At 42.5% G+C, this 27,053-nt stretch overlaps 1 protein-coding gene across 1 annotated transcript in view; it reads right to left on the bottom strand.

The window, feature by feature from the left end:
* Positions 1 to 1,218: 1,218 nt before the first annotated feature.
* Positions 1,219 to 27,053, bottom strand: part of LOC311435618 (uncharacterized protein) — a 43,111-nt gene continuing 17,276 nt past the window's right edge. Inside the window, exons 4-5 of the mRNA XM_084516816.1 lie at positions 10,731 to 10,849; positions 1,219 to 4,298 (exon numbers count right to left, since the gene is read on the bottom strand). Coding sequence (XP_084372942.1) covers positions 3,968 to 4,298; positions 10,731 to 10,849 — 450 coding nt within the window. The 3' untranslated portion in view covers positions 1,219 to 3,967. The remainder of the gene's footprint in view (positions 4,299 to 10,730; positions 10,850 to 27,053) is intronic.

The raw sequence follows: 27,053 nt of genomic DNA on the forward strand, positions 1-27,053 counted from the left end.
GAATGCTTTGATCTTGAAATACTTGTAAGCTTGGCGCTATGAAAGGATGAGGGAAACATTTAAAATGGATCGAGGGAAACAGATGTTTGGCTTCTTCCATCCGCTATCACTAAATCAGTCACTGGCCCCAACTAGTATTTAGCACAGGTGATTTTCCACAAAGCTAATCCTGCTTTCATTCAGGATATTCTTCTTCCAATAATAATCCATCTGTTTGCGTAGCTTCAGACACCAGCATAAATTGTAGCTCATCCAAATGGGTCTTTCAAGGGGGTCTCGGCACCAAGGCTGAGAGCCACATGTTGCCTGGTGAGAAATAGCAGAGCTGCTTTCAGCTTGAGCTGTCTGAGTCACCAGCTGATGAGAAACTTGACTTTTTACTCAATTTTTCCTGCTCTTTTTAAAGTAAACTTTAAAAAACAAATAAACCCTACAGGCAAGCAAACAAACTTTCTCATTTTGTAGGCACCCCCTCCCTCTCCACCATGGTTAAATACACCACAAAATCCATTTTCTCATGGATTTTTTAAATTTATTTCCTGCCTGCCTCCTTTTGTTTTTTCCACATGCATTAGCGTCATTTTCTCCTCCTGCGCACAGGCTGTGAGCATTTAGTTCATCCTCCACCACATACACAGCAAAGGGCTACCGGCCGTTACACGCCCCAGCAACTGCATCCACTTGGCCAAACAGAAGCCACAGAGAGGTGGCTTTTGCTAAAGGAGGGTGATAGCAAGAGGTTTGGCTCGTGAAGTGTCAGAGCAAGGGCATGACTGGAAATCAAGTCAGCCAGGTCCTCGCCTTGAAACTTCACAGGGTTACCTCAGCCCTAAGTCAGAGCTCACCGAAGCCCTCCTTTGTCAGTCTGAATCCTGGGTTCACAGCTTTCAGCAGTCCCCTCCTTCACAGCTTCTCAACAGCTTTTCTTCTTTCCTGGCTGGTAAAGCCCTGCAAGTACTAGAAACAGAGGCTTATGGACCAGTCAATAAGCACAGACAATTGCTTGAAACTCCATGCAACTGTCCAGACAATTATCCACTTATGTATTTACATCATTCTTATTAACATTATGTTTCATCAGCTTCCATTCGTTAATGGATTTTATCCTCTGCAAAACCCCTGCAAGTGCCTATCACAATAGAACAATAAATAATGCTTAAGTCAACATTTGACCCTAATTTTCTTATAAGTGAGTGCCAGGTTCTTCTGATCATCAAAATAGTTCTTATCTTGAAAATGCTACAAAAAAAAAAAAACAACACATACTGTCAACAAAAGCAAGTCTGTACTGGAAAGTTTACAAGTTCAACAAACGTAATTCATCTGCTTAACAAAACTGTGATTGCAAAAGAACTCAAAACATTTATTCTGCCATGAGTGTAATTTAAGGATATTTAGCTTTTGCTAAACCTTTTACAGACAAAATGGTGCTTCACCCTGTGCGTCATATCAACCTTTAAGTTGCAAAATCAAGTGATGGATTAGCAGTAAAACTGTTATGAGCACTCAAGTTGTGTTACAATACTGCAGCTTTACAAACAGATAAATAATTTCACAGAGAATAACTTCTGTAATTTTTGAGTCTTGTTTTACATAAAGGTTCATTGCGAGATGTAACTTAATTAGCATCAAAATGTAGGATAACTTTGTTTACACCATGTAATTCAGATGCACATTAAACTTTATGGCCAGCATATATGACAACCATATACTACAGCAAATAAACCAGTGACAAAAGCATTGACATTTCTTTACGTAATTTCAAGTTAACCCAGATTTTGTGTGGCAAGTTAGGGCAATTCTGTATATGAGAACCAGTACAGAGCACAGACTTCTGCAAACTAAGCTCATCAAAGCTCAGTCAGGATGAAAAACGTGTGAGGACGTCTCACTTCTCTCTGATTCTGAGAGAATTTTGGGCAAATGCTTTGTAGAGAGTTAATTCTCCATGTAGATGAGAAAATTCACACCCAGTTCAGGGTGCCAGAGCTTTTCACAGCCCTCAATTAAAAAAATGTACATGGATCTATAAAACACCAATCTTATGAAACAAATGACTAAATAAAAATCAGCATGGTGATACATAACTGGAATCCGCATGTCTTTTCAGCTTTGGCTTTCCTTTGGGAAACTCTATGCTATGTGATTACTGGCAAAATCAACTGAGATTTTTTCCTTTACCTTATGGGTAATACATGTTGTTCTGTTCATGGCCTTATGGACTGAAATTAGAAGTGAGAGTTGTTTTGAGCAAAAGGAGTATAGGGCTGATGTATTGCTTCCATTTATTATTTGATCTCATTCTATTGTGTGTTTCCTTATGGCATAATAAATAGGCCTGCAATCATGGGGAACAAGATAGAAAGGGTAGGGCAAGTATTTTATTTCCTGCCTTGGCTGGTGCATAATTTTTATTAGAGCTTATTTTGAATCACAACTTTAAAATAAGGATACAGCATGAAAGATTAGGGATATGGAGTTCCAGGGTTAAACCTCCATTTTTTTTGTATGTGTGTAATGTAAGCAATAAAAAGAGTTAACACATTGTCCACTTTTTTTGTAACTGAAATATGTTGAGCTTTTGCTTAAAAAATAGGAAATGGTACAGTGGTGCTTAAAAAAAATTGTTTTTCCAACTCCTTTGGTACAACAATTGTTCGATATAAACTTGCATGACACTGTGAGCTTCCTCTCTGCTAATAGCCCAGGCGTTCTTTTTCCAGCAGGAGGAAAATGACTGTGTCCAGGGTGAGATCACACTGACTGCCCCAGAGAGAGCAGTCCCACCATGGTGCCAAGGCAGGTCTGAAACGCACGCCTAGCACATGTGGAGCTTGGCACGTACAGAGGATGGAGGGATGGCTAAGTGTGTGCAGAGGCACTTTTTCAAAGAAGCCACCTACAGTGTAGCCTGTAAGGGAAAAGAGGACATGAGAAAGAAAATGAACTTCAGGCATTTGCCTATAGAGGAGAACAAGGTGCATTTTGCTGGCCCATGTTCCCTGAGTGCTTGAGTGAAGGTGGAGGGGTTTGCACCAAAGTGCAAAGGTCCCATCCAGCTGAGGGCATGAAGAAGGGGCAGCCTCCAGTTGATGGCCAGGGGCAAAGTCAGCAAGAGGTTCGGGAACTGGAGTCCCTGCTCCATTCCCAAGAAACTGTTCCCACTGCAGGGATGGACACCCCCAGATGCGGACACCCCACCTCTGGCCCTGGGGCTAGGCAAGGCAGAGGGCCACATACCCTAGAAATAGGTTCCCAGAGGCCAGAGCCATGCTTTGATCAAGGTGTCTCTGCTGACTTTTGGGAATTAAGCCTGAGGAACTGAAATAAAACTTTCAGTGCAGCCACATGGCTCCTGAAATAATAGAAACCACTTGAGAAGCTGCAGGTTAGGACAGGTCTGGAGATTTCAGAAGTTTTCAGTAAAATCTTCAACTGCTTCTTGAGGTAGCTTGTTTAAGCAGAGATCTTGCCAGGCTGTTACTCATAAAAAGAGCTGAAAGATCTCAGAAAAAGGTCTTGCCTAAAAAAGCAGGTTGCATGAACTTGGGTCATCCAACAGCCTCACAGCTTCAACTGCTGGCCATTGAGGGAGGGGCATTACTAGCCCCCAGCTGTACCCTTTACACACATAACACCATATGTGTACAAGAAAAATACATGACGGACCCAGACCCGAATAGATGCAGGGCCTCTCCAAGCCCTTTGATCCAGGTGGAAATGTGTGTCCCTTATGACAGGCCTCTTCAAGGCAGGCTCCTCTCTCTGGTCATGTCAAGGGCCTTGCCTGCAGGGTTCTCTTCCCAACCTGAGATACCTCATGGCAAATCTGCAGCAGGTCCCTCCGTAGGATCAAGGGTCACAGCCCTGAGATCCTTCTGGGACCAATCCCTACAGCTGGGGTGTGCAGGGCCTCTTGGCACAGCCAGCACTCCCTGCCTCCCCTCACGGAGCAGGAGCAGGCACACTAGCGCTTATCACCCTCCACAAATGCCCTGCAACACCCCGACTTGCCTTCAGTTAACCACTCCCTGGATTTTTCACAGCGGGTGTTATCCAAAACCACAGACATTTCGAACTCAAACACTTTGTCTCGGTCCTTTTGCTTCGGTAGCCCTCGGTGGGCCTGTCGAAGCAGACGGGATGGCAGAGGTATTGCAGCAGTAGAATGGCAGAAAGGGCTGAAGCTCCTCCACGCCAGATGTGCAGCAGTTAATTTGGATGGCAAGAAGCCCACAGTGGCCAGTTCCTGTGTCCTGTCCAAGAAGCGATGACATTCTCTGATTGCAAACACGATCCTACGCACCTCAAAGACAATTTTAGTCACAGACTAAACTGTATAAATCTGCTTTCATGAAAGATAAAATCTTCCTTTGTGCTTTTTTCCATTGCTCAATTAACTATTGTTTTGCTCAGCATGTTTTAATCATAAGTCTGTTCATTAATAGATGTGCTCTTTGGAGTCATGGGGGACTCTGTGACATGATGGCATTAATCTTTTTGAATAATATCATTAATATAATTTACCCCTTAAAGGCACCCACTATGTCCCCCAGGCAATTGTAAGACTTTTGTTTCATGGTACTGAATGAGCTCATCCAGCTAGAATGACTACAATGCATGTACGCATAATATTGCTGTTAGTTGCATTCTATTTATTTATAAAACTCGTCAGACCCTATTAGAACTTGTTTGTGAGCATATTTGTCCTTTTGCTGTAAAGCCACCAGCTCAGCTGGCTGCTCTCCACCTGGGTCTCAGGAGAGCTATTGGTCATGAAGGAAGAAGGAGCTCTAGAAATCCCTAAATTAAGAGGTTTTGGTGATTCTCTTCAAGGTAACCTAGGAGTTGTTCTGCAGCTAATGCCTGGCCTGGTTAGAAAGTTTCCCCCTGAATTCAGTAGGGTGGGGGATGTTATTGAGCCCCACCAGCAACCCTGCCAGCTTACTGGAACAAAATGCCCAGTTTCTGGGTGAACAGGCACTTTTCTCTCCATAGCTGGGAAAGGTGAAGTTGCAGCATCTCCACTCAATGAGAGGCTGGTCCGAGTCTATTAAAAACCCCAGCTCAGGACATATATGAATATATATCTTCATATTCTCTATACAGTTACTTACATCTTTCCATCAAGGAGTCAAAGTTCAAAGAATTTGGGTTTATTTCTTGATCATCCTACTTTTTCATTAGCAAAACAGAGACACAGTTTGTCTCTCCTTTATAAAGCAGCCTGAGAACTATAGATAAAGGTTCCTATACAGAGGTGAGATACCTTCATTTTTTCATGAGTGCACTGGATGGCTGCTGTGTGCTTTCAGCAGAGTAGCAAAGTCTGTGGATTTGCTTTGTTTATTTTGTCCATATTTGGATGGGAAGAGGCATAGGCAGGAGATGAAAGTGGTTCATATAATAAAACTGGGTTTGGATGAAACTCAGCAGTATATTACTGTTTCATCTTAGCACTCCTGAAATAGTAAGGCCTTGTCAAATTCAGTCCCATGGGAGAACACCAGACAGATTTCAGTTTCAACATGTGCCATATAGTTGCACTTTGCCATATTTGCTCACATTATGGCATATATGTGTGGAGGAAAAGGAGAAGATTTTCCCTGTTTCTAAGCTGTAAAATGTCTTTCAACACCTCTGTTCTTTACTGCAGCTGCAATATATCATTACTGGTCACAGAGCAAAGCAATTACATGAGTCCAGCCACTCTATCTGCAAACATGGCAACCCAAAATGTCCACTTCAAACTTAGGCAGGAGGAATGAATGTTTTCTTCTTAAATTCCCACTTGTATCTCAAAAATAAAACCCTTGTTCCTACCTCATTCATTTTCAGCTATGCACAAACTCCTGAATATCTAACCACAGCCTTATTCTACAGGACTTTTGACCAGGGTTTTCCCTGGTGCTCCCATGGGCAAGATGCACTTTCAGGTGGCAAGTAATATGGAAAGGAGAGGAAAAAAAAGGAGCCTTTCACTATCATGGGCTTTTGCTGACCCTTGTGAATGAGGAGGAGCAGTGAGATTTTATCCACTAACAAAGGACACTGCTAGCTGCAGCTCTGGATGCCAGCCTTGCCTGGTGAAGGGGAAGCTGAACGCCACGATGGTGATGTCTGAAGTTATCTGGTGTCTGAAACCAGGGAGAGGGGCATCAACCAGAAATGTCCTTTTACCCAGGGAAACCTCTGTGCTGCAAATGCCCTCTCTATGAAGAGAGAACAACATTTCTTTTCTCCCACGCCTGGAACGTCGGAGCTAGTTAGCCATTCGGGCAGAGATTTCATCTGGCTGCAGCTTTGCAGATAAGAGCGCCCAGTGGGAGCCCTGACCTCAGCCAGGGCCTCCAGGCACAACAACACGAATGAGCAGCAGCGCTGAGCGGCCAGAGCAGGCAGCAGCCCTGCCTCTTGTCCAGCTCACATCCCGCACATCAGGGCTCCCAAATTTCCCTGCTAGGGATATCTGCCAAGTGCCCACAGCTGCGGATGCTGCTGCACCAACAAAAGGAGGACGAGGCAGGATTGCATCACACCTCCTTGCTTGCATGCCCACATGGAATATTACAGAAATAATTCCTCTGCTGCATCTCAGGCACATGCCAGAGCAAAAGCTCTGCTGACTGCAGACCTGTTGCAGAGGAAGTTGCCTGCTGGCTCTCAAACAGCATATCTAGTTTAAACCTACTTTCTGTGCCATCACCCAAATCTTCCTGCCAAAGGTTGGCTCTCTCCACATATCTGACTCCTCTGTCTCCTGCTCCCTCCATCTTCCTTCCCACAGCCGTGGGAACGGACTTCATCACTTGAGAAAAATGCCCTGCTCATACCCCCTGCTGTTCCTTGAAGCAGACAAAAAAAAAATAAAATAAAGTCCTTTGAGCAGAGAATCCTTGTCAGGACAAGAAATAATACTGACCTCAGTGAGGATGGCATGTGCCGCCAGAGAGGTGGTTCAGGCTGTGTGTGCTACAACCAGATGTCTGCACGACTACAATGCAGGGTAGAGTATATGGAATATAATTTCCCTCTCCATTTACATTCAATACAATGGCGTTGGACCACACATTATTTAAAAAAAAAAAAAAAAAAGTCTGTTCATTGGGCTTTCACTAATGGTTTGTTACTCCTGTAGCACTGTCTCTTCAGTGCAGAATGACAGCGTGATCTGTCTCTCTCCCATTGCCTTCCCTAGCCTTCTTCACTACACGGCCTGAAATTTGCTACTTTTTAATAATAATGATACCTCTATATAGCAGTGTGAGGACTGGACTCACATGGGTGGTCTCTTATAATGAAGATAGAGTATCTGAGAACAATATTTTAAGTGTTTTGCTTTTAATTGAGTTTTTCCAGTGTTTGGGATAATTATTTCTACCAATTAGCCCACTGGTATTGTTAGCTGGAGGCAACCAGTCCTTCTTCAGGCCTCTGACAGAGGTTTACAGTACGCACAATGGTGCATAGTCCCCTTTATGAGAAAAAAATTGCCCCTCTGCTCCCAAAAGTATGGGAAAAGATTCCATTGTGGGACAAATATTTCCCATGGAAATTGTCCTGAGAAGCCTCACGAGGGTCCACGTTTCAGATAAAAGCAAATGGATGGGGGTTTTAAAAGAAGGCTCAGAAAAGAGGAGGCTGTGCCTGATCAGGGGAGCAGCACAGGAGAGGGAGGCAGCAGAGAACTTGACCAAGCATCAGATGGCTTTGGGCCATACCCTGCAACGGCACAGAGGAGATGCTAAGCCCCATGCCTCCAGAACCGAGCCTATCCACAACAATGAGAAGGCAGATCAAGGTTTAACGAGAGTAAATTCATTCAGAGTGAATTTCAAGCATTTCTTTGAAAACATAAGCACTAGATGCTTGCTTTTCCTAATGAATTAAATCTGAATGATGACGCAGTTGCACAAGTGCTGGAGCAGTGACCTTGGCATGAGTCTGCAGTGGCTTTGCCTTACATTTAGTCTTGAGAGGGAAACTTTTTGGCAATTTGCAGTAGGAATCTGTTAATGCTGGGGAGAGAGGACTGGCAAGAATTCTTTGCAAAGGCCCTGTGGCAATAATATGTAATTGTTATAAAGGCAAAGGCCAGTGAGGAGTAGTGCATGGGCTGGTAACAAATAGGCACAGCACTGGAGAGTTATAAGACAAATCCTATGGGACCAAAATCTCTGTCTGGGCAAAATTCAGTCAGTAGAAGCAGAGGAACTTTTCAAGTTGAAGATGAATGAAGCCTTTACATACCCCCAAATGCAAATGAACTGGTGAAAGTGGCCATATAAATATGAATTCTTACCCACATTAAAAAAAATAAAAATCTGCACTTTTCTTTTTTTTTTTTTTTTTTTTTAAGAAAGAAAATTGTGATTATAGCAGATGAGGAATTTCTCAGTAAAATCCTTTCCATGAGAAAATGCTCATTCCCATTTGTGGAAGCAGAGGAACCTCAGCAAAGACTGTATTCAGGATGGAGCTCGTGGGTCGCCCAAGGCGATTTTCCCTGCTGGAAACCCCATGTGGTAGGCACATTTTTTCCATTGCCATTACATGACAATCTCAAAGGACCACTGCTGCATCTGTGCAAGGTGGAGCTGTTGCCTCTCCAACACAGCCCTGGTGTGGGATGGAGTCACCATAGTGCTCAGAAGCCAACAATGAGCATTGCCAGGGGGTATCCTCAAGGTTTTGCCCATTTAGGATCTGTCCCTAATCATGCACTTGCAGTCTAATAAAACTCAGATCAACATCTATTGCTGGTGGAGGAAAAGCATGAGAGAAAACTGACGGAAGCTTGTTGTGAAATCCAGCCACAGGGAAGATTTTTACAAATGGGAAAGAAACACTTAATGATCCTACGGCAGGAAAGTAGGTACAGTACAGTGGAATGGGATTTTGAAGAGAAACCCTGTAGAGATAAGTCATTTTATGAGCTTTTTTTATGAGCTCTCTTTTTTATATGTGTGTTTTTTGCCTTATTCCTCCCTTTTCCTCCCTTCCCTGCAAATCCTCCCTGCACTGAGATGGTCTCTGAGTTGCTGTTAGCAGTTTCAGTGCTTTAGCAAAGAAGCAGAGAATCTATTACTGAGATGAAAGTCCCAAACAACCTTTTTAGCATGTGCCAAATGCCTTGGCAGTGAGTCCTGTACACAGCAAATATCTCCATACAGAGCCAAGAGGACTGAAACTTCAACAGGGTCACTCACATGATGACTGGGGAGGTAAGGCACAAAGATTTAGACTGATCTCCCTGAGGATTACAGAGCCAATTCATGAAAATATCAAAAATACAAGTCATCCTTACCCATTGCTTTCACTATAAAAACTCTTTTTTTATTAAACTTTTTATAAAAAGTGTAAATAAATATCTTAAAGGAAACTACTTCTACTTGATGCTGCTTTTGCATGGAAGCAAATGCCATTTCCCCCCTCCCCCCGTTTTTCCAGGAACTGAAGGTCCTGTGGGGAGAAATCAGCTAACCCATCTGCCTAAACCATTCCTGATGACTGTCCATCTTTCTGACTTACTCTATAAGACCCACAGTGATGGAGATTCTGCAGTATCCCTTGTTAATCATCATTTCATCTGAAATGTGAGAAAAAAAGGGCGAGCATCTTTAAGGCAGACATGGGTACATAGGAGGTTTCCTGTCCTGTACGAATATTGTTTGATCTTTCATTCACGTTGCCACCTATCCTATATATGTCAGACCAAGAGTATCTAGTGTGTGGATCTCAGATTTAACTATCTCAGACCAGTTTGTACTGGCTTTTACAAAAGATAAGTGAGCTCTATTATGGCTCCAGGTAGGAAAGGGTTTTTACTGAGATCACACCATAATAAATTGCCTGGTGTCTGTTCTAGCAGAGATTTAGTAAACTTGATGTAAAAAAGATAAAATCCCACAAAATCTTGAAGCAATTCCTTAAAAAGAGAGGTCTGTCTCAGATTATAAGAAAGTCCCACTGGGATTTTCCACAAGCTGCTATGGACAAACTTAAAATAGTGAATCGGGCAGTAGTCAACAGGGACACCCTGGATCAGTCCTAATGCGCATCCATGCAAGACATTTTTTAACATATAAACCAGCATCAGAAATTCATGCAGCTGTGGGATAATCTGCCTGTCATGACAATTTCATCCTAAAACTTTATATTTAAAGACTTAAAACCTAAAGAATGAGTTCTTATAATATTTCCAAATCTCTAGTTTTGTTAGCTTTAGAATTATAGTTCCCTGTGCACTCACTATCAATATAAAATTTCCAATTCCTATATCAGCCTTGCTAAATCCTTCGCATCAAAGAGCCTTGGTTTCAACAGTCTATCTAGAATTCATCAGTAAAGGGAAGGAGAAAGAAAAAAAAAAACAACTTTGCAAGTGCCTTGGACGTCAGAACCAGCTCCAGAAGAATATAACACTGGGAAAGATAAAGAAGTATAACTTCAAAGGGTCAGAGAGCAAATGAATGAAGCAGCTGAAGAAAAGCCATCTCTCACACGAGATTTAAGATAACTGGCAGAAGAAGAAAATCGTTTTTGAAGATTACCTGCTTCCTCCATGCAAAAGCAGGTTTTCATTTGTAAACATGTTAAATCAAAGCTGTTTAATATCACTTTTGCAACAGATGTTGGCTGCATTTGCAGAGGAACTCCAGGAAATGGTTGAGGTGGATGCAAAGAATCGTGAATGTAGGTACGTGGAAATACTTTGTGAAGTGCTGTACCTTTCCTGCAGGCAGTGGAGCTCCACCAGTTGCATGAGCTGAGAATCTGGCCCACTCATTATAGATTTTGCGTCTTTAGGAAACAAGGTAGGCATGTGTTCAGAGTTGGTTTGCACGACCTGAAAACCCAAGGAGAGAGTAACAGAATGGAGCAGTGCATTTGAAAATCCCCTAGGTAGCTATACGTCATAGCTTAGAGACACGCTGACAGTCACATTCAGTTCTTTCAAGGAAGAAATTGTACAAATTTCTGGAGGGTATGCTGGAAAAGGGATCTTAATTCTGCATGTCTTTTTAGGAGGCAAAGAAGGGCACTGCTAATGAGGCATGGGAGCCCAGCTTCTACTAAAGATGTGAAATCAGTCCTGTGAATGTTTGGGTAAAGCAGAAGTTGGTCTGAAGTATCAGGAGATACTAAGAGATACGTATTTTTAGATTAAATTACGTGCAATCTTTCATTTCTCATTCCATATAGAAGTTTCTGGACCAAAAAAAAAAGTGTAATAAGACCAAAAGAGACCTCTCCAGGTCAGGACACTGCCCTACCTAGTCCCATCTTCACCAATAACAGTGCCTCAGAGGAAACACGGCTTGTGTAGGGCAAGTATTTCCATGATGTACCCTCCCAACCAGCTGTCATCCAGGGATTTACACAGATGGAAGAATATCACATTTAATAACTGTTCATGGACTCTTCCTCCTTGAAAATGCCTTTTTGAACTCATTTATAATTTTGGCCTCCACATCATCCCTAGCAATGATTTCCACAATTCCACTGGGTGAAAAATTAGTGCTTTGGTATCATTTATTTTTAAACCTGACAGTTTGGCTGGGTGCCCTTGAGTTTTTTGGGTTGTATTCACCTTCTCTACACTGCTTAAGATTTTATGTGTCTTCAAAATCTTTTTGCCTTTCTTTTTGCTCTTTCTCCTATATTTTTTTCAGAATATAAGGGTGGCTAGGATTACACTTTGTATCCAAACTAGAAGGACCCAGCAGTGTGTATGTGTTCTCTTTTTTCCCCAGAAAAGTGCATTTTAAAACAAGATAATACAGTATTTGCTGAGATCTCTGTAAAGCCTCATTGATTTTATTGTTTCTTCTCATGCGCTCTCCACACTAAACCAGTTTTGCAGGACTGTATCCTTAGATCCTATAGACTTGGCTCTTTTTCTAATAAACTTCAAAGCAAAGCCCTCGCTTTAGCAGGCACTTTTGCTTTTGCACTTGTGTTGTGTAATTGTTCAGCCAAAACATCCTGCCTCAGCAATGCCAGGCACTTTAAAATGAAAATACGCAGAAACTTGGAAAAGCCAAGTAAGTAATCCCAAAAACTGTAGGCCTGCCATGGTCTGCCTGATACATTTTAGTGTTGCAGCAAACAGTTGGTGTGTCTCTGGATAATCCAGTGCTCTGGTAGGTGTATGTGCTCTCCAGTCTTGGGCTCTGTAGCAGGCACCGGAGCTGACTGCAACAAGAGCTAAATCTCCCAGGAAATCAGCTTCCCAGAGTCACTGCTGGAGCAGGATTTGCTGGGAAAGATGTTGTGCAGAGGCACAGATTTCAGAGCATTTCTTCCACGCCATTCACCACAACAGAAAATCACACTGGCTCCGAGTTAGTTCATTCCTCATTCACCTCGTTTCTCCTCATGCTGTTTCTTTGGGTTTCAGGGTGTAAAGTCTCGTGGTGTGTGCATGACCCCAACCTTGCTGCCTCGTGGTGGTTCACCTACCCTTCCTCCCTGCCTGCATCCCACCGGGTTGCTCTGGGAACACAATATTTGTAGTTGTGTTGGGAGGCACTGAGGAAGGACCCAGCCACCTGCCCAGGAGATGCTCCCAGACAGTGAACACCACAATGTCCTTTGCCAGAGGCCCTACAGCTGATGTAAAGTGATGAAGATGATTTTGCACAACCAAAGGTTGAAAGTGCCAACTGTTTCCACACAACAAAAGAGATGGACCACATTTGTTCTGGTCCCTTTTATGTGCCCAGTCCCAGGAACTGTGGGGTGAACCCTGGCAGATCCTTAGAAGAAACTCACTATTCAGAATGATAATAAAGAATCAGTTAGTGGATATTTACTAACATGCAAAGTTGCCATGTTCAACACACTTGGCAAAAGGCAACCTTCAATTCATGCAGGATCAGACCTGTTTAATCCATTAATCCGCACATGTTGAAGCAGCCGGGTTTTATTGTCCTTATTCTGCAGAAGGGAAGAGCTCATGCAGCGAAGCCGGGTGACTTTAGCCACAGAGAGGATTTCTCCTTTAGTTCTTCTCACTCTTGCCAAAGATCCCACCTTTTCTTAAAAAAAAGGGCTTAGTTGTAAATGCGCTGAAGCCTGCTCGAGGACAGGCTGCCTTTGCATCAGTCTGGGTTCAGGAAACGGGGATTTACACCACAGGCTGCACTGCAAAGCCTCTCGCTGCACCTTTCACATGGCAGTTCTCACGCTCACACCCTTGTTTCATGGCTTTCAGGCAGATTCAACTCGCTCCGAATAACTCCTGGATTAAAAGTGCAAACTCATGCTCAGCCAGTGCTGAATGCCTCCTGTACCTGCTGCAGGAGGAATGAAGTGTGCTCAGCTCAATAAGGTGCATAAGAAGTAAGCGTTATCCCCAGATAGGCCCAGTGTGATGAGAACCAGCATTTCCTGTAACTGTAATTGCACGCATGCACTGCAGAACACCTTTCTTTATAACATCCAGGGCTGCAGGGCTTTCTTTTTTGAAGAAAGCTTATATTTTCAGAAAATGATAAAGCAATAAAAAGCATTAAACGTGGTTCACGGTAACAAGAAACCAATGGAAATTTACGACCAATCAATCCACTTAACTCCGCCAAAGCCATAAACCACCACGGGGGTTATAAATTGTTGAGCTGAGTTTGCAGTTTTAGAATGTCATCCAAAATCAATTGCTCCCCCAATTAGGCCATTAGTTGTCAACAACTTCGTTAAATAATAAGCCAGCGGTTCACATCTGCTTGGGAACTGAGTCAGGTTTGCGCTGTTTCCCTGGCTACTTGAGCTGAATTCGCGTCTGTGAGCATGAGTGTGGGTAGGAAAGCAAAAACTATGCTGGAAACGAAATCAAGTTCTCCTCCCACTGCCCAAAGCACATAAATCTTCCAAGTTAACAGTGCCGCAGAATAGGCCTGATTGACTTCAGTGGGGTCGGGGATGCATGAGGAATGCGGGGTCAAGCCCCACGGACCACTGACCTCTCCGAGGAGGTGTGTGTTATTGCAGCCTCCACCAAAACCACTGCCCAGTGCCCATCTGACATCGTTAGTATCCATGTATGCACAGTGCTGACAGCCCCTGCAGACCCCCTGCTTGGCTTCATTGCTATGCGAGCAGTGGTGGGAGTAGCTGTGCTGTTAAGAGAGCCCAAAAGGATGGGAAATTAGGCTCCTGCCCTTGGCCTTTGGGGTCAGTGGACACCAAGCATCAGTGTGGAGATGGCTCCTACGTGGGATCAGCTTCGTTATTTCTCTTCTGGGGTAGAGTTTGAGACACCGCATGGAAGTGGAGAGATGAGACTTGTGAAATATGGCCAAGCAGAAGAAAAAAAGGAAGAGGAGGAGAGTATCTGGTGGACATCAACCCTGGGAAGGTGGGCCACCACCAAGCATGGCCCACACAAGAGAGATGCCCAGTCTACTGGGCATCTTTTTGGTGCTAGCACCAATATTACAACATTTTGATACAGCTTGGCACATACTTAGCTTCCCAATGTTCCTGTGGTGGTGGTGTGTTGCCTACCTCCAGTGAGGATAGACTCTGCTATAGTCTGATGTTGAGCCACCTCACTTTGTTTCTTCCAATGGGATCCCTAGGAGTCAGGGTCTTAGGAGGAATCAAACTTCACAAATTAAAACTAATACGTAAATACAACCAGCAAGACTGACAGAATTCATTATCTTCTCATATCAATTTTATGCTGTTGATTCTCCAGGGATGTCAGTGATATATCTCCTGGGTGTGCAACAACATCAGCAGCTATATCAAGCATTTTGGTAGCATTTTCACCAGTGTCAGGGCAGATAACTGCCATGCGAGAGCTATGTTTTTGGTAAATGCATTCAAGCAAACCATGAAGGCAGCCACTCTGTTGGGAAGGGTCTATAGGAAGAGCTGAATTTGATGGCTAAAGCACAGTGTCAGGTGAGTACTTTTACCTGTTTTTGAGCACCTTTATCTACGTTTCAAGACAGGACAAAGTCAGTGCTGCCTTCACCCAGAGATCTCAAAGCAGAGACTGGCACATCTCCCAACAGCCTTTTTGCTTGCTCTTGCCACCATGTTACATGTGTGAAAAGCCATCACATGAACATTATGCAAAGCACAGCCCTACCCTTGCACTGCTTTTTCCTCTGAAGCACATCCTGTCCTCCTGTGTGCAGTTATTTATATTTCTACATGATGTCCTTTTCGGGAGGCTGTTCTACTTAACCCCCCCAAGAGGAGAATTCCCAGCAGGACCTCTCTGCAGCAACACTGTTTTTAACCCTATCATTATAATGACCATAATTTAGTGCCATTGTATTTCTCCCCTCCAAATGTTAAACATTAACCTTGGGCCCACCATTGGCTGCAGAAGGCATCTGCTGCAATCATATGGGAAATATTGGGCTTTATTTGGCTGCTCAGGAGATGAATACATAGAGTAGTCCATGTTGTTTTGGGAAGAGCAGAAAATGTCTCCACAGAGCTAATTTTAAAATCAGCCTTTAAATTGGGCTTTCATAACTTCTGCTTCCAAAGGTTGGTTCAGTGAAGCACTAAATCTTTTCCACAGCCCTAGGACTCAAAAGGCATAGAGGTTTCCTTGATGATCAACCTTGTTAGCTCCAAGGACCTATTCTTTTGGAGCCCTCATTGTGTGGCAAGCAGAAAGAAAAAAAATGAGTTCTTGCAAGTAAAGACCCTCCTTCTGTTCAGGTTTGAATAAAGAAAGGGTCACTGCCCTTGGAGGCTTGCCTCTCTCTTTTCGCTTTCTTAGACCACATAAATAGAAGAGTAACACCAGCCCATAAGCTGAATACATCAGGTTCTGATCAGAACACCAAAGCTTTTGCAACACACGAAACTCATATATGCAGTCACGTGCATAGTGTGTCACATGCACTTTAATCCTACGCAGGATTAATTGTGCAGATTCTTGTCTTTCTGTGGTCTGTATCTCCTGTTGCATAATCCCTGAACAGCGCTCTGCCCCTGGAATAAAAATCTGAGAATGTTTTGAACTTTTTTTAACCTCCAAATAGCAGGCTGGTGGTAGGATTAGTAGGTACAGATGGAAGAAGGACTAGGATTACAAGTGGGAACCCTAAAAAACATACCCTTTTTCTTTGTCGTCTTCAAAGGCTCTCACAACTCCCCCTCTTCCTTGTTTCTTCTCACCCCAATTTACCAACAAAATCCCTCCCACCAAGTCATCAGTGACTTTCAGCCTTTGTTTATTTTTTCCGTGTTTGGAAACAACTTCCATGCTTAAAAGCAAGATAAATCTCACCGAACTGTCCTCTACTCTCTCATTAATCTTGCAATAACAGACTGGAAGCACCCCACAACCAGGTCCTTTCTGTGAGTACAGCCAGTACCTTGCATAGGGGACACCCATCCCTATTAATTGCAGCTGGGGACACCTAAGAATCCCGTGATGGTCCTGTCTGCAGACACAAAAGACAAGGCAATCCAGGACTCGAGCTGTTTACAGACAAAGGAGACAAAATCTCACTGTTCCCTGATGTAAAATGGGATGTAAAATGCCAATATTTGCTCCTCGACAAATCCAGCTGGGTTATCACTGTATTGATCTCTAGGTACGTATAGAGCTTTTTGTTTGTTTGTTTGTTTTGTTTTGTTTTCTTTTTTATTTTTTATTTCAATGCTTTTGGCAGCAAGTGCTGGGGCTGGCTGCTCTACATAACCCAGGTTCACCTTTCTCTCTTTTTTGAGGACAAAGATTATATCTGCACCCCTGCACCCTGCTTTGCTTTGTACTCTCTGTTGAATATATTCAGTTTAACTATGCTTTCCCTTTGCTGTTTTCTTTAGTCTTGTGTCTTGCCTCCTTAAGATCACAAAGAGACTTCTTTTTGTTGGAGGAAACTAAAGCAAAAAGGCATTAAATATGTTGGTCTTCTCCAGGTCATGTGTACCTCTCCTGTTCCTCATTAGGTAATGGGTTTCTGCCTGCTGCTGTCTTTCTCTTACTTTACTGTATTTATAGCACCTTTCTCCTTGTTTCCTAACACTCCTTGGTGGTTGTAATTCATTTAGCACAGCAACCTTTCTGCCCTACATGCTTATTTTATTCCTTGATCTCATCCTCAGTAATGTGACCTCATTCTCCTTTTTTAAACGATTCTTTTGGGACTCCTATCCTTATCCTACCCTCTGGCTATCTGCAGAGGGTAGAGGTGGATCTTCTACCATGAGCTTTGTAGCCTGGCTCGAGCGCTTGCCACCCACAAGTGGAGCTGCAGCTCCTCACCTCTGGCCACACAGAACAAACCTGCCGAGTTGTGGGAGCTCACTCAAATGGGGGCAATACAGGTCTTTATCAACCATACAGCACCCACATCACTCCCAGCCCTCCCAGCACCCACAGACAGGGCTGTGACCCACATCTGAGCCATATCAGGGATATGGTAGATGAAATCCTCTTATCCACATCCCATGTCACTGACATGTTTTGACAGCAACGGGTGGGAAATGGTGGGCTCCCTCATCCATTCCTCATTTCCACCAGCAAAGGACAGGGGAGCATCCAGAGGGAGGAGGACAGGGCTCTAGAAAAACATCTCAGCCCCCTCCATTACCGAGGGGAAGCCATGGCAATTTCCCTCCAGTTTTAAAGTCTGTTGGACACCTTAGCATCAGCTAGAGGCTTATTTGGTCATATTCTGCAGCAGAGATGAGCATTTGCATGTACAGAGCCTCTGTGGCAAGGTTAAAAGGAGGCAACCTTCTCTCCTCCCCACTTCCTACTGCACACAGGAACTGACACCTCCCAAAACCACCTCTAGAAAGTCTGCAGTGAATTAACATTGCCCTGGCAAAAATAAAGCTGTTAAAAACGTTTATATCTTTAAAACATCTATCCCCTTTGGCAAAAACATCTGATATAAAAAGCAAAAGCAATCACACAGTACAGATAACCTGAATAGAAGTGCAGGGGATATTCTGTCCTGCTGCCTGACAAAAAGAAGTTCGCCCACATTTAACTTCCCAAAAGCTTTATCTGTTCCTGCTATGATGCACAGCACCACAGCTCCCGCACAAAAATCCCTGTGCTTTGCTGTACCCATCAGCAGGCAGAAATACCTGTTGAGTGGTGGTGGGGTCCAGCCCCACTTCCTATAACCCTGCCCCCAAAATTCAGACAAAGAACTGATCACCACCCCAGTCCAGGTAGGACACCAAAGACATCGTGTGTCCCATTTGGACTTGGTGAAAACAAGAGTGACTCTGCCAAGAGCTGATTTGGTCTCATCAAGAAGCCTTCCCCCTCAGCAAAAGATGCCAAATAATTTGCAAAATGCTTGCAGTTGCATTGATACATGCTGACTCTTCTGGACGAGGATGCTTTTGGGGTACTACCTAATCCTAGCATGTGGGGTACATACCTAACCCCATCCTCTTCAAAAGCCTTCTTCTCTGAGATTGCAAGGATTTGGCATTCAGCAGCTGAGGGAAGAGATATCTGTTGTGATTTCTGAACCAGCAGCCCAGGGTGTTTCATTTCAGCGTACCCGGAGGCCAACAACTCCAGAGAGAATCATCTCCTTTATTTAGAGACCACAAACATTGCAGGGCTAAGAGAAGAAGTCAAGAAGCCTCACAGGCTGCTCTTCCAAACTTCCTAGATGAAAAACTGATTTTTAAATATTTTGAAGAAGCATTTTAACACTCACTTACTCGCACATATGTCTAGTGCACCAGAGCATCAGTTATAATATCACAGAAGCACTCTCCTATTGCCATATCTATAAACGTTCTCAAACCTCTCTTTATCATGGAAAGGATGCTTTTTGTTGTTTATACCTTAATACTTTAAATTCGTGTAGACACCAAGGAGCATCCCAAAGTCATCCTAGATCTGCCTGCAGTCAGCCCAGGAGTAGATCAGCGGGGCTAGTTTATTTTCCAGCCTGCAGCTGATCCAGGCCCTTGTTGCTGCCAATCTCACCCCATCCGACCCTGGGGGGAAGCAGCCTGGCCCCAGCAGCTCCGTATCAGGTTGTGTGAATGCAAGCTAAATGCAGTAAGCAGCCCTAATTAATGCTCCTCATGTTTATTTGACTCACCAAAGATACGCGTCAATCTAAGTAGTAAATCTCATCGTTGCATAGGAACTATAGGGATCAGTTCATTCCCGAATGTGTCCTGGATAGAGCCCAAGATATCTAATACTGTGGGGAAAACACATATTGAGTGTCAAATTAAAGCAACAGCAGCTCTGCAACAAATGGCAACTTCCTCCTGGAGGAGTCAAAGATGGCTGTACGTGCTGGTGCTTTCAAATGTACTTTCGGAGTATTAATAGAGCTGATCTGTTTAAAATAGTTCCTCTCATTCCAGTTCCTGCTTTAACTCATACCCAACTGCAAAACAGACTGTGGCTTTTCCTGCTAATACGCTCCCTCGCAAATCACAGCCATGCACAGGTTCCCTCTCAGTATTTTCAATTTACTTTTTTAATGGGAGACAAATGTGTCTGATTTACTGACTGCTTAATGAGTCTTGAAGACTTTCCAGGCGTGCAATGGGACAGTGCTTATTACAGCTGCTTGCACATTGTCTTATTTGCTTACTGTCTGTACACTAACATCTACATCAGAATATTAGGTAAAAAATAGAAACTTCAGTGGGAGTATTCCCGTTCACACTTGACAAGAGTCAGAAACCAGCACATCAAACTGACAAGTTATACACATAAACAATTGCTTCACTTTCATAGTTGCGCAGCAGCTACTGCTATCTGGCTTCCCATCGTAAGCCTCCTGCAGAAGCACATCAAGGGTCTGATCGTGCCAAATTCAGGTCTAGGTTCAAGCACCTAGGGTTTATTACTGATTATACAGAGGGACTCATTGTTTTGGTGGCCATGTGAAGGGAAGATATCTCTTTGTGGATTTGTTTGTGCATTTGGGGGTTGGATTTATTTATTTATTTTATTATTTTTAGGGTGACAGCTCCATTAGTTGCCTCCAGCGCAGTCTTGCAGACCTAAATATTTATATTACCACCTGCTTTTCCACCTGCTCTCAGCCACTGGGCCAGAGGTGGGAAATGTGGCTTGAGGCCTAGAGACAAGAGAAAAATCAGCAAGGAGATGACATGAGAGGAGAGCCTGGGGCAAGGATGCTCAGGGCATGAGAGCAGCTGGAGGAGATGAGGAACAGCCAGGGTAAGAGTCATGGGCAGGGGTTGAGGGGGCTGTAAAAATAGAATGTAGAATATAGAATTTTGGTTAGGGTGTGAGCAGGTTTTCAAATCTCTTGCTGTTCTTCTCCCTTTTTTCACAAAGGGGTTTATGGGGTGCTGGCATTTGTATGGGCTGTGGGTACGTGGCTGTGCACACTGCAGAGCGCCTTTGGCAACAAAGAGCCAGATGCAGTGGGTTTTATCAGTCAGATAGAGTTTGGGGAAATAAAGAAAAAAGAAAAAAAAACACACACACACAACAAAATAGATGGTCATTGGAATAGAAATAAAAAGAGAAATTGTACATTGACCCTGAGCTCATCTGACCGAAAAAAGGAATAAATCCCTCATTTTTCCTGCATAAAAACCTATGCCATTTTCTAGAGACTCAGAGGCCTTAGATCTTACTGCTTTGTCTTTCCTACTGCTAGTAGGGCATTCAACCTTAAGAAAACCATTAAGAATATGTTTTCCCAGGGTATCCCAGGCTTTTTACTATTCAATAGCAGGAAAAAAAAATGAATTAATATTATTCTGTTGGTTTCACAAGCTGAGAGAGGACTTAAGGATTTTCCCCTTTTAGAAAAATTTTACTTTGCAAGTCTCAACTGTACCATATTAACCACATTTGCTGCAGAATAACCCCTTTAAAGTTTAGCATGCATTTGAAATACACAGGCATGCCAGATGAAAACCAGCAGTATGAAATTAGTGCATCAAGAGAGAAAGGCAAGGATCCGACCCAATCCTCTCAAGCCGGCCGCTGTGCATGTGTGCTTTCCACTTTACTCACAGCGCCCTTGATTTCTCAGGCTGTTTTGAAAGACAAAAAGAAAGTTGGTAATCATACACCGACAGATGGTTCCTTGGTTAGTTGCTCTTTATTTAGAGTGAAGCAACTGCGATTCATCAGCTTTAGATATATATATATATACACACACATATATATATGGTTACATATATATATATGGCTGCATCATGGTGAACTTCCAACTCAAATCTATTTCTAAGAAATACTGAGCAGCAAAAGATCTATTAATAACAAACCCTGGGCTGACTGACAACACACATATTCCACTGTTCATGATGCCTTCATCCAATTTTGTTTCACTTTTCTGTGACAGAGATGTCTAGAAAGTTTTCCAGTCAATGCCACATTAAATGTATTGCTTTTAACACCTATAATTAGGAATTAAATATTTCTTTCTTATTTTTTGAACTGTTTTTCTTTAACTTCACCTTAATTGCAAATTGATAGCAAGCGAACAGTTTGGTGTTTATTTAGATCCTAAACATTTTTCATTGGTTACTTTGGGGCAAACATTATTTTTTTTAGCACCTACCCGTATGCACATCAAAGTTAAGCTGCATCAGTGAACAGTCTTTTTGAATGGAAATTTACAACACTCCATATGCACTTAAAGTCAAGAATGTCCCTAATAACTTGACTAGATGGAGGCTTGAATTGAAAATTTGGCCCATTGCCTTGATGCTGAGAAAGTGTCTCTCTCCAGTAAATAGAGAAAGTATGTTACAGTCCAGCTCATGCCTAAGGCTGCACTTTCCTTTTGACCCTTTTGCATTGATGTAGGAATTCATTGCACATTTTAGAGCCACAAGAACAGCAATTTTTCCATGATACCCTAATTAGAGGAAAATTCAATTTAAAACAAACATATAAATTAAAAAAATAAATCAGAGACTCTTTGGGGGCTTCTGTTTCATGTTTCCTACCTTAGCAGACATCAGTACAGACCTGCCCTAGAATTTGTGAATGCAAACAAGTGCCCGCATGAAGCAGTGCCCAAGTTTTCTTTTACAGATGTGAAGAATGCTTTTACTGATTGTTGCTGGTTTTTTTTTTTCCTAGCAACACAAACTGTGACCTAAAATCAGAACTACTCACTGTTTCAGGTACTGAAGTGGATTGAAGGAAAAAAGATTACAATTTTGACTTTTAAAGAATACATTAAAAATATTTAAGATTTGAAAAACAGGGAACCATCTCTATATTCAGCTACCACAAATAACTTAATATATGTGTGATTATTTAACTTTAAGGAATTCCTCTGAATTTTGTAAGGGAAAATCCCACAGATCTCTAATATCCAATATAATATCTTTAATCCTAAAAAAATCTGATCCAGGCATGCTCTAAATTCTTTTATACTTGGGTCTGACATTTTGGGTTAGTCCACTACAAATCTGTGAAATTCAGATCTACCTCAAAACCAGCCCGTAGTTGTAGGGATCAAAGCTCAATTCAATACCATTTCCAGGTCAATCAGCACTATGCAAGTTTATTTATTTATTTATTTATTTATAATTCTTCACTTTTTTCTCAGGTTATTACCACTACCAAGTGTCTGCCTCAATGTTCATTCTATAACATGGAAAATGAGGGGAACCCTTTCTCACAGGTGTTTCATGGATATACCACATTCCTTGCCTTCTAGCCTAAAAATGTATGTATTGATTTTCTCTGAAGAGCGCCATATTGGCACTAGACAGGATCACTGGCATTAATGACTCACTGCCTTGCAAACCATGTCTTCCTTGTCTTCCTTTTGCATAAAACTCCCTTCTTATTCATGTAAATCAGCAGTCAAATGGGCATTTCTTCTGGTGTTGTGTTCTCAGTTCACACGCCATGCCTTGAGCCTGCTCAAGTGCTGCTGAAAGGCACTAGGCTGATGCCACTTTTAAGATGTCACAAGGACATGCAATGGGAGGTCCCTTAGACACAATTATCCAGAGGACTGGACCAGTGATTTCAAGGATTTATTTTGGAGACTTCTCCCCACAGGAGAGCTCAGTGTAGGCCCTTTGGTCCAGCCAGGAGGGCAGTCCTTCCCTGTCTCCTTGCCATGAGAACCACCACTGGGCCCTGCAGGCACCTTTCTCCTTCCTTGGCTCTGCCGACCCCCTGGCCGCTGTTCTCCTCCTCCTCCTCCCCTCCTTGGCACAGACCTGAAACCCCTACGGGTCACACAGTGGGCAATGAGATTAGGGCCTGGATTTGTAAAGATGATGCCTTTTTAGACAGCTTAACAGGCCAGATGCTCAGTTGAGGCTCAGGCCATCTGTCTACTCAGGGCCTACCTGTACCAAACAGGTTAGTGCCAGCAGAGCAGTTAAGAGAGGGGGAGAGATGATCACAAACCCCAAACCCAGATACTCAGAGATGCAGAAGGACTTCCTGACATGGAGCATGTGGAAGAGAAAATGGGAGACGGCACTCATGGCTGATATTGTAAGAGGGAGACAATCCCAACTGCTCGCATGCCGAAGGACTTCATCCCTCTTTCAGCACATATAAAGGAGTCCAAGCATCAGTAAAAGGCATGATTATAATAACTTTAAAACCCTTTGCACTGCCAGAGTAGTGTGAACTGAGCCTCCCCTCTAAATGAGAGTCAGGGCTGGTCTCCAAAGCCAGCTGTTCCTTTAGTGCAGTGATCTGTCTCCATGCTTGCTGATAAGCAGTCTGTGCCCCGTGACTTATAATAAAAGGGAACGATGGTCCCCGAACAAACCCAGAGAAGAGGTATTGATTTGCAAATAGTTTAAAAGAATATTCAAGGGTCATGAGCTGACCCTTTTTCAGCGCTGACATTTTATATCAGGGAGGATCCTATTGAGATGGGAATTCATATCCTAGACATTGTTTTGTCTTGTTTCATAAATAAGTTGAATAGCTTAATTGATTGACACCCACTGCACTTTCCCAGCTTCCTCAAGCTCAAAAGTACACTGCTGTTTTCTGCCATAAATAATATGAACTTTCAATCAGTTGCCAGGCACAAAAAAGAACTGAAAATTCTTCATACAATAGCTGCAATCTGGCATATGAGGCACTGCAGGTCTAAAAAGGAGAGCGGTATTTGATATCACCAGGTATTCATTTTCTTCCTGTGGCAGCAATAGCATTTTCCAACCCAAGCGACCTAAACCCTAAACAAGAAATACCCAGGGGCCCCTGCAGGGAGGAAGGCTATTTTGTCTCAGCATTTGTGTGTGTCCCGGGGCACTGGAAAACTGGTTTGCAATCCTGTGAACATAACACAGAGAAGGACATGCCGGACCACCAAATACAGTCCCTTAGAGGTGCCAGTGCTGCATCCCCTTGTCCCTTCTGGACTCTGATCCAACTCTGTCTCAAACCAAGCAATGTTATTTGCTCCCAAAATCCTCATTTGTCTCCAAATTTCCTTTGGTAGTTACAAGCCTCCTAATTTCCAGTCTATGCTTATTCATGAGATCATGAATTAACATTAATTAGTTAATTGAGATCAACCTGTTTTCATGGCAGGTTTATTCTCTTACTTAAATAGCTCTTTTCCTCCCTGGGTATTTAGCTTGCCTGATGGATTTTCATTTCTCCTCCTCAGCCTTGGTTTCATAAAGGGAAATAAGCCACACACTTTGAGTCTTTTTAAGACAGTTGAATGATCTTGTCAGCAATTCTGGTGACTTTTGGTGAGCCCTTGGGTAACCTAAAAGCCCAAGTTTTCAAAAACTAGGTACAAAAGTGAGTTAGAAAGTGTCAAAGATTTCCTCTTGAGGGAGAAAGGTGTGGATGTAAGTGCTTACCTTTAGCTGCCCAGCTTGGAAAATGTAAGCTTCTAACCTCCCTGTGCTTTAATTTCCTCTTCTGTAAAACAGAACAGAAACCACAGGCCTCAAAAGGTAGTAAATAAGGTTTCCAAAATATTCTGATATCTTTAAAAGAAAGGTTCAGTTCTAAATGCAAAACTCTTATGTCTGTTGTTCTTGTCTTGCTACTTCTTAAGGTCTGCAAACCCTGGGGAGGCAGCACAGAGCCACACTAAAGCCAAGGGAATCCTTCCCTATTGATTACAGTGGAAAACTTGTGTGCAAGAAGTTACAGACAGGGTGACAGGCATCAGTTATTAAGGCACAGCAATAAAAACTTGGAGAGAAAGAACACTGATATAAACTATTGCAAGGCTAAATGCTAAGATCAGTTTTTTTTTTCTTTTTTTTTTCTTTTTTTTTTCTTTTTTTTTTCTTTCTTTTTTTTTTTTCTTCTTTAGAAGCAGCAGCGAACAGTTAAGTCCATTCTTCATGCTTTCAGAAGAAATGTCCCCAAGGATGACCACCATACACATCTTCATCTGTAATTAATAAATGCTTGGAAGGACACTTTCCCACTCAACATATGAAATTATAGATGATCCCTTAATTCCCTAGACATTTGCAAGCCTTGTCTTGTCAGAATTGAATTTACTACAGCTGATTACCCTGAGAATGCACTGACCTTCTTAGCTCCTGCTGTGGTCTTTATTTTTTCCATGGCAGATAATATGGGGACCAGAAACTGGGGACTTAGTAGTAGGGATTATGTGATACTAATGAGACAAAGCTTATTGTTGATGTTAACTGTTATTACCACTAAAAAAAGTACACAACTCCAGACAGATGGACTTCACTTTGTTACACCAGGAGGGAGCAAATGCATTTTGACAGCAGCAGCATCTATTTAAAATCTGGATCACATCTGGTGCCTCTCTGAGGCAGACCATATCTGATCAATCAGAATTATGGCTCTTCAGTCTCCAGATGAGTTAGAAGAAATTCATTATCTGTTTTGAAGCCTGCTTCTCTTTCATCTATTAAAAATGAAATAAGATTCATTGTCACTGGATCCATTTAGCTACTGAAAGAAAAAAAAATGGACAGTAATTAAACTAACTAGCAGGCTCCACATCTGAAGACATGATTAATTCTTTGAAACACTGTGCATGTACATACTTGGCTCTTCAGTCTTAAACAGTTTCTTAGCTGACAAAACACTCTAAGACTGTATCTCAATATCCGGTTATTTGATGAAGTCTTGGGAACCTCCATGTGAATTTCTTCAGGCTCTGGCAGAGATTGATATCTGCCATTCAGTCACATTTATCCCTTGATTGGGCATGAAGCTTGGGAGATATCACCTTGGGGACAGCGATGTCCCAGTGGTGCCCCCAAGGATGTTCTGGCCATCCTGTGTAACCCCTTCTAAACAAACAGTTTTGAATGCTGAAAACTGATGCTGAAATGCTGGGAAATCTTCCACACATAAGAGATCTGCTGAATTAATACATCCCAAAAGATGGTGACAGCCTTGGTTAATGAATGACTAAAAGTAGAATATAAAGGGATAAATCCTGCTCTCTGTCACTTTAATTTTTTTGTATGGTTTTTCTGATTACAGAGGGATTTTCTTTCTTGGTACTGTTGATGATAACAAGGGTCACAGTCATGAGTTAGCCCCTGAAATTCTTGTTATTGCTTCCCCCTTTACCATGTGTTTTCTCTGGGGTCTGCAAGAGCATAGCTTAGAGAAAAGCTTTTTAAGAGCAATGGAGTTTTATTTCTTTCACGTAAAATTTTTAAAATAAAATATTGAAAAGATAAGGCGTTTTATAGTTATCAAGCTTAGGGGTGGTAAAAGAACAAAATGGTATTTGGGGGACAGGGAATCTCAGAGTTTAGGTTCAAAATTTTAACCTTTAAATAACAGGTTAAAATGCTCATCAACGATTGTGAAATATTTTTCAAAATTCATTGTGTATTTGCTATTTTCACCTATTTGTGCTAATGAAACCCAGAGAAAAGATGTCCCTGAGTGTCCCTATGTTCCTGAGTAGGGGTGAGGGCAGTGACCATAACCTTTCAGCAGAGGATCAGGTGTGCAAAGGAGACCATGGCTGGCATTTCCTGTCAAACTAAGCTTAAATTTCTTCTGTAGCAGTGACAGCTCAAAAGCAAATGCTTTTGAATACTTATGGATGATGTCCAAATGGGTAAAAAGAAGGTTATAATAACTGCCTGCACCAAACTGCTAAACCACCCTCTAAATCAGG

Source organism: Aythya ferina (assembly GCF_964211825.1).
Source record: "Aythya ferina genome assembly, chromosome: 4".
Classification (NCBI taxonomy): Eukaryota; Metazoa; Chordata; class Aves; order Anseriformes; family Anatidae; genus Aythya; species Aythya ferina.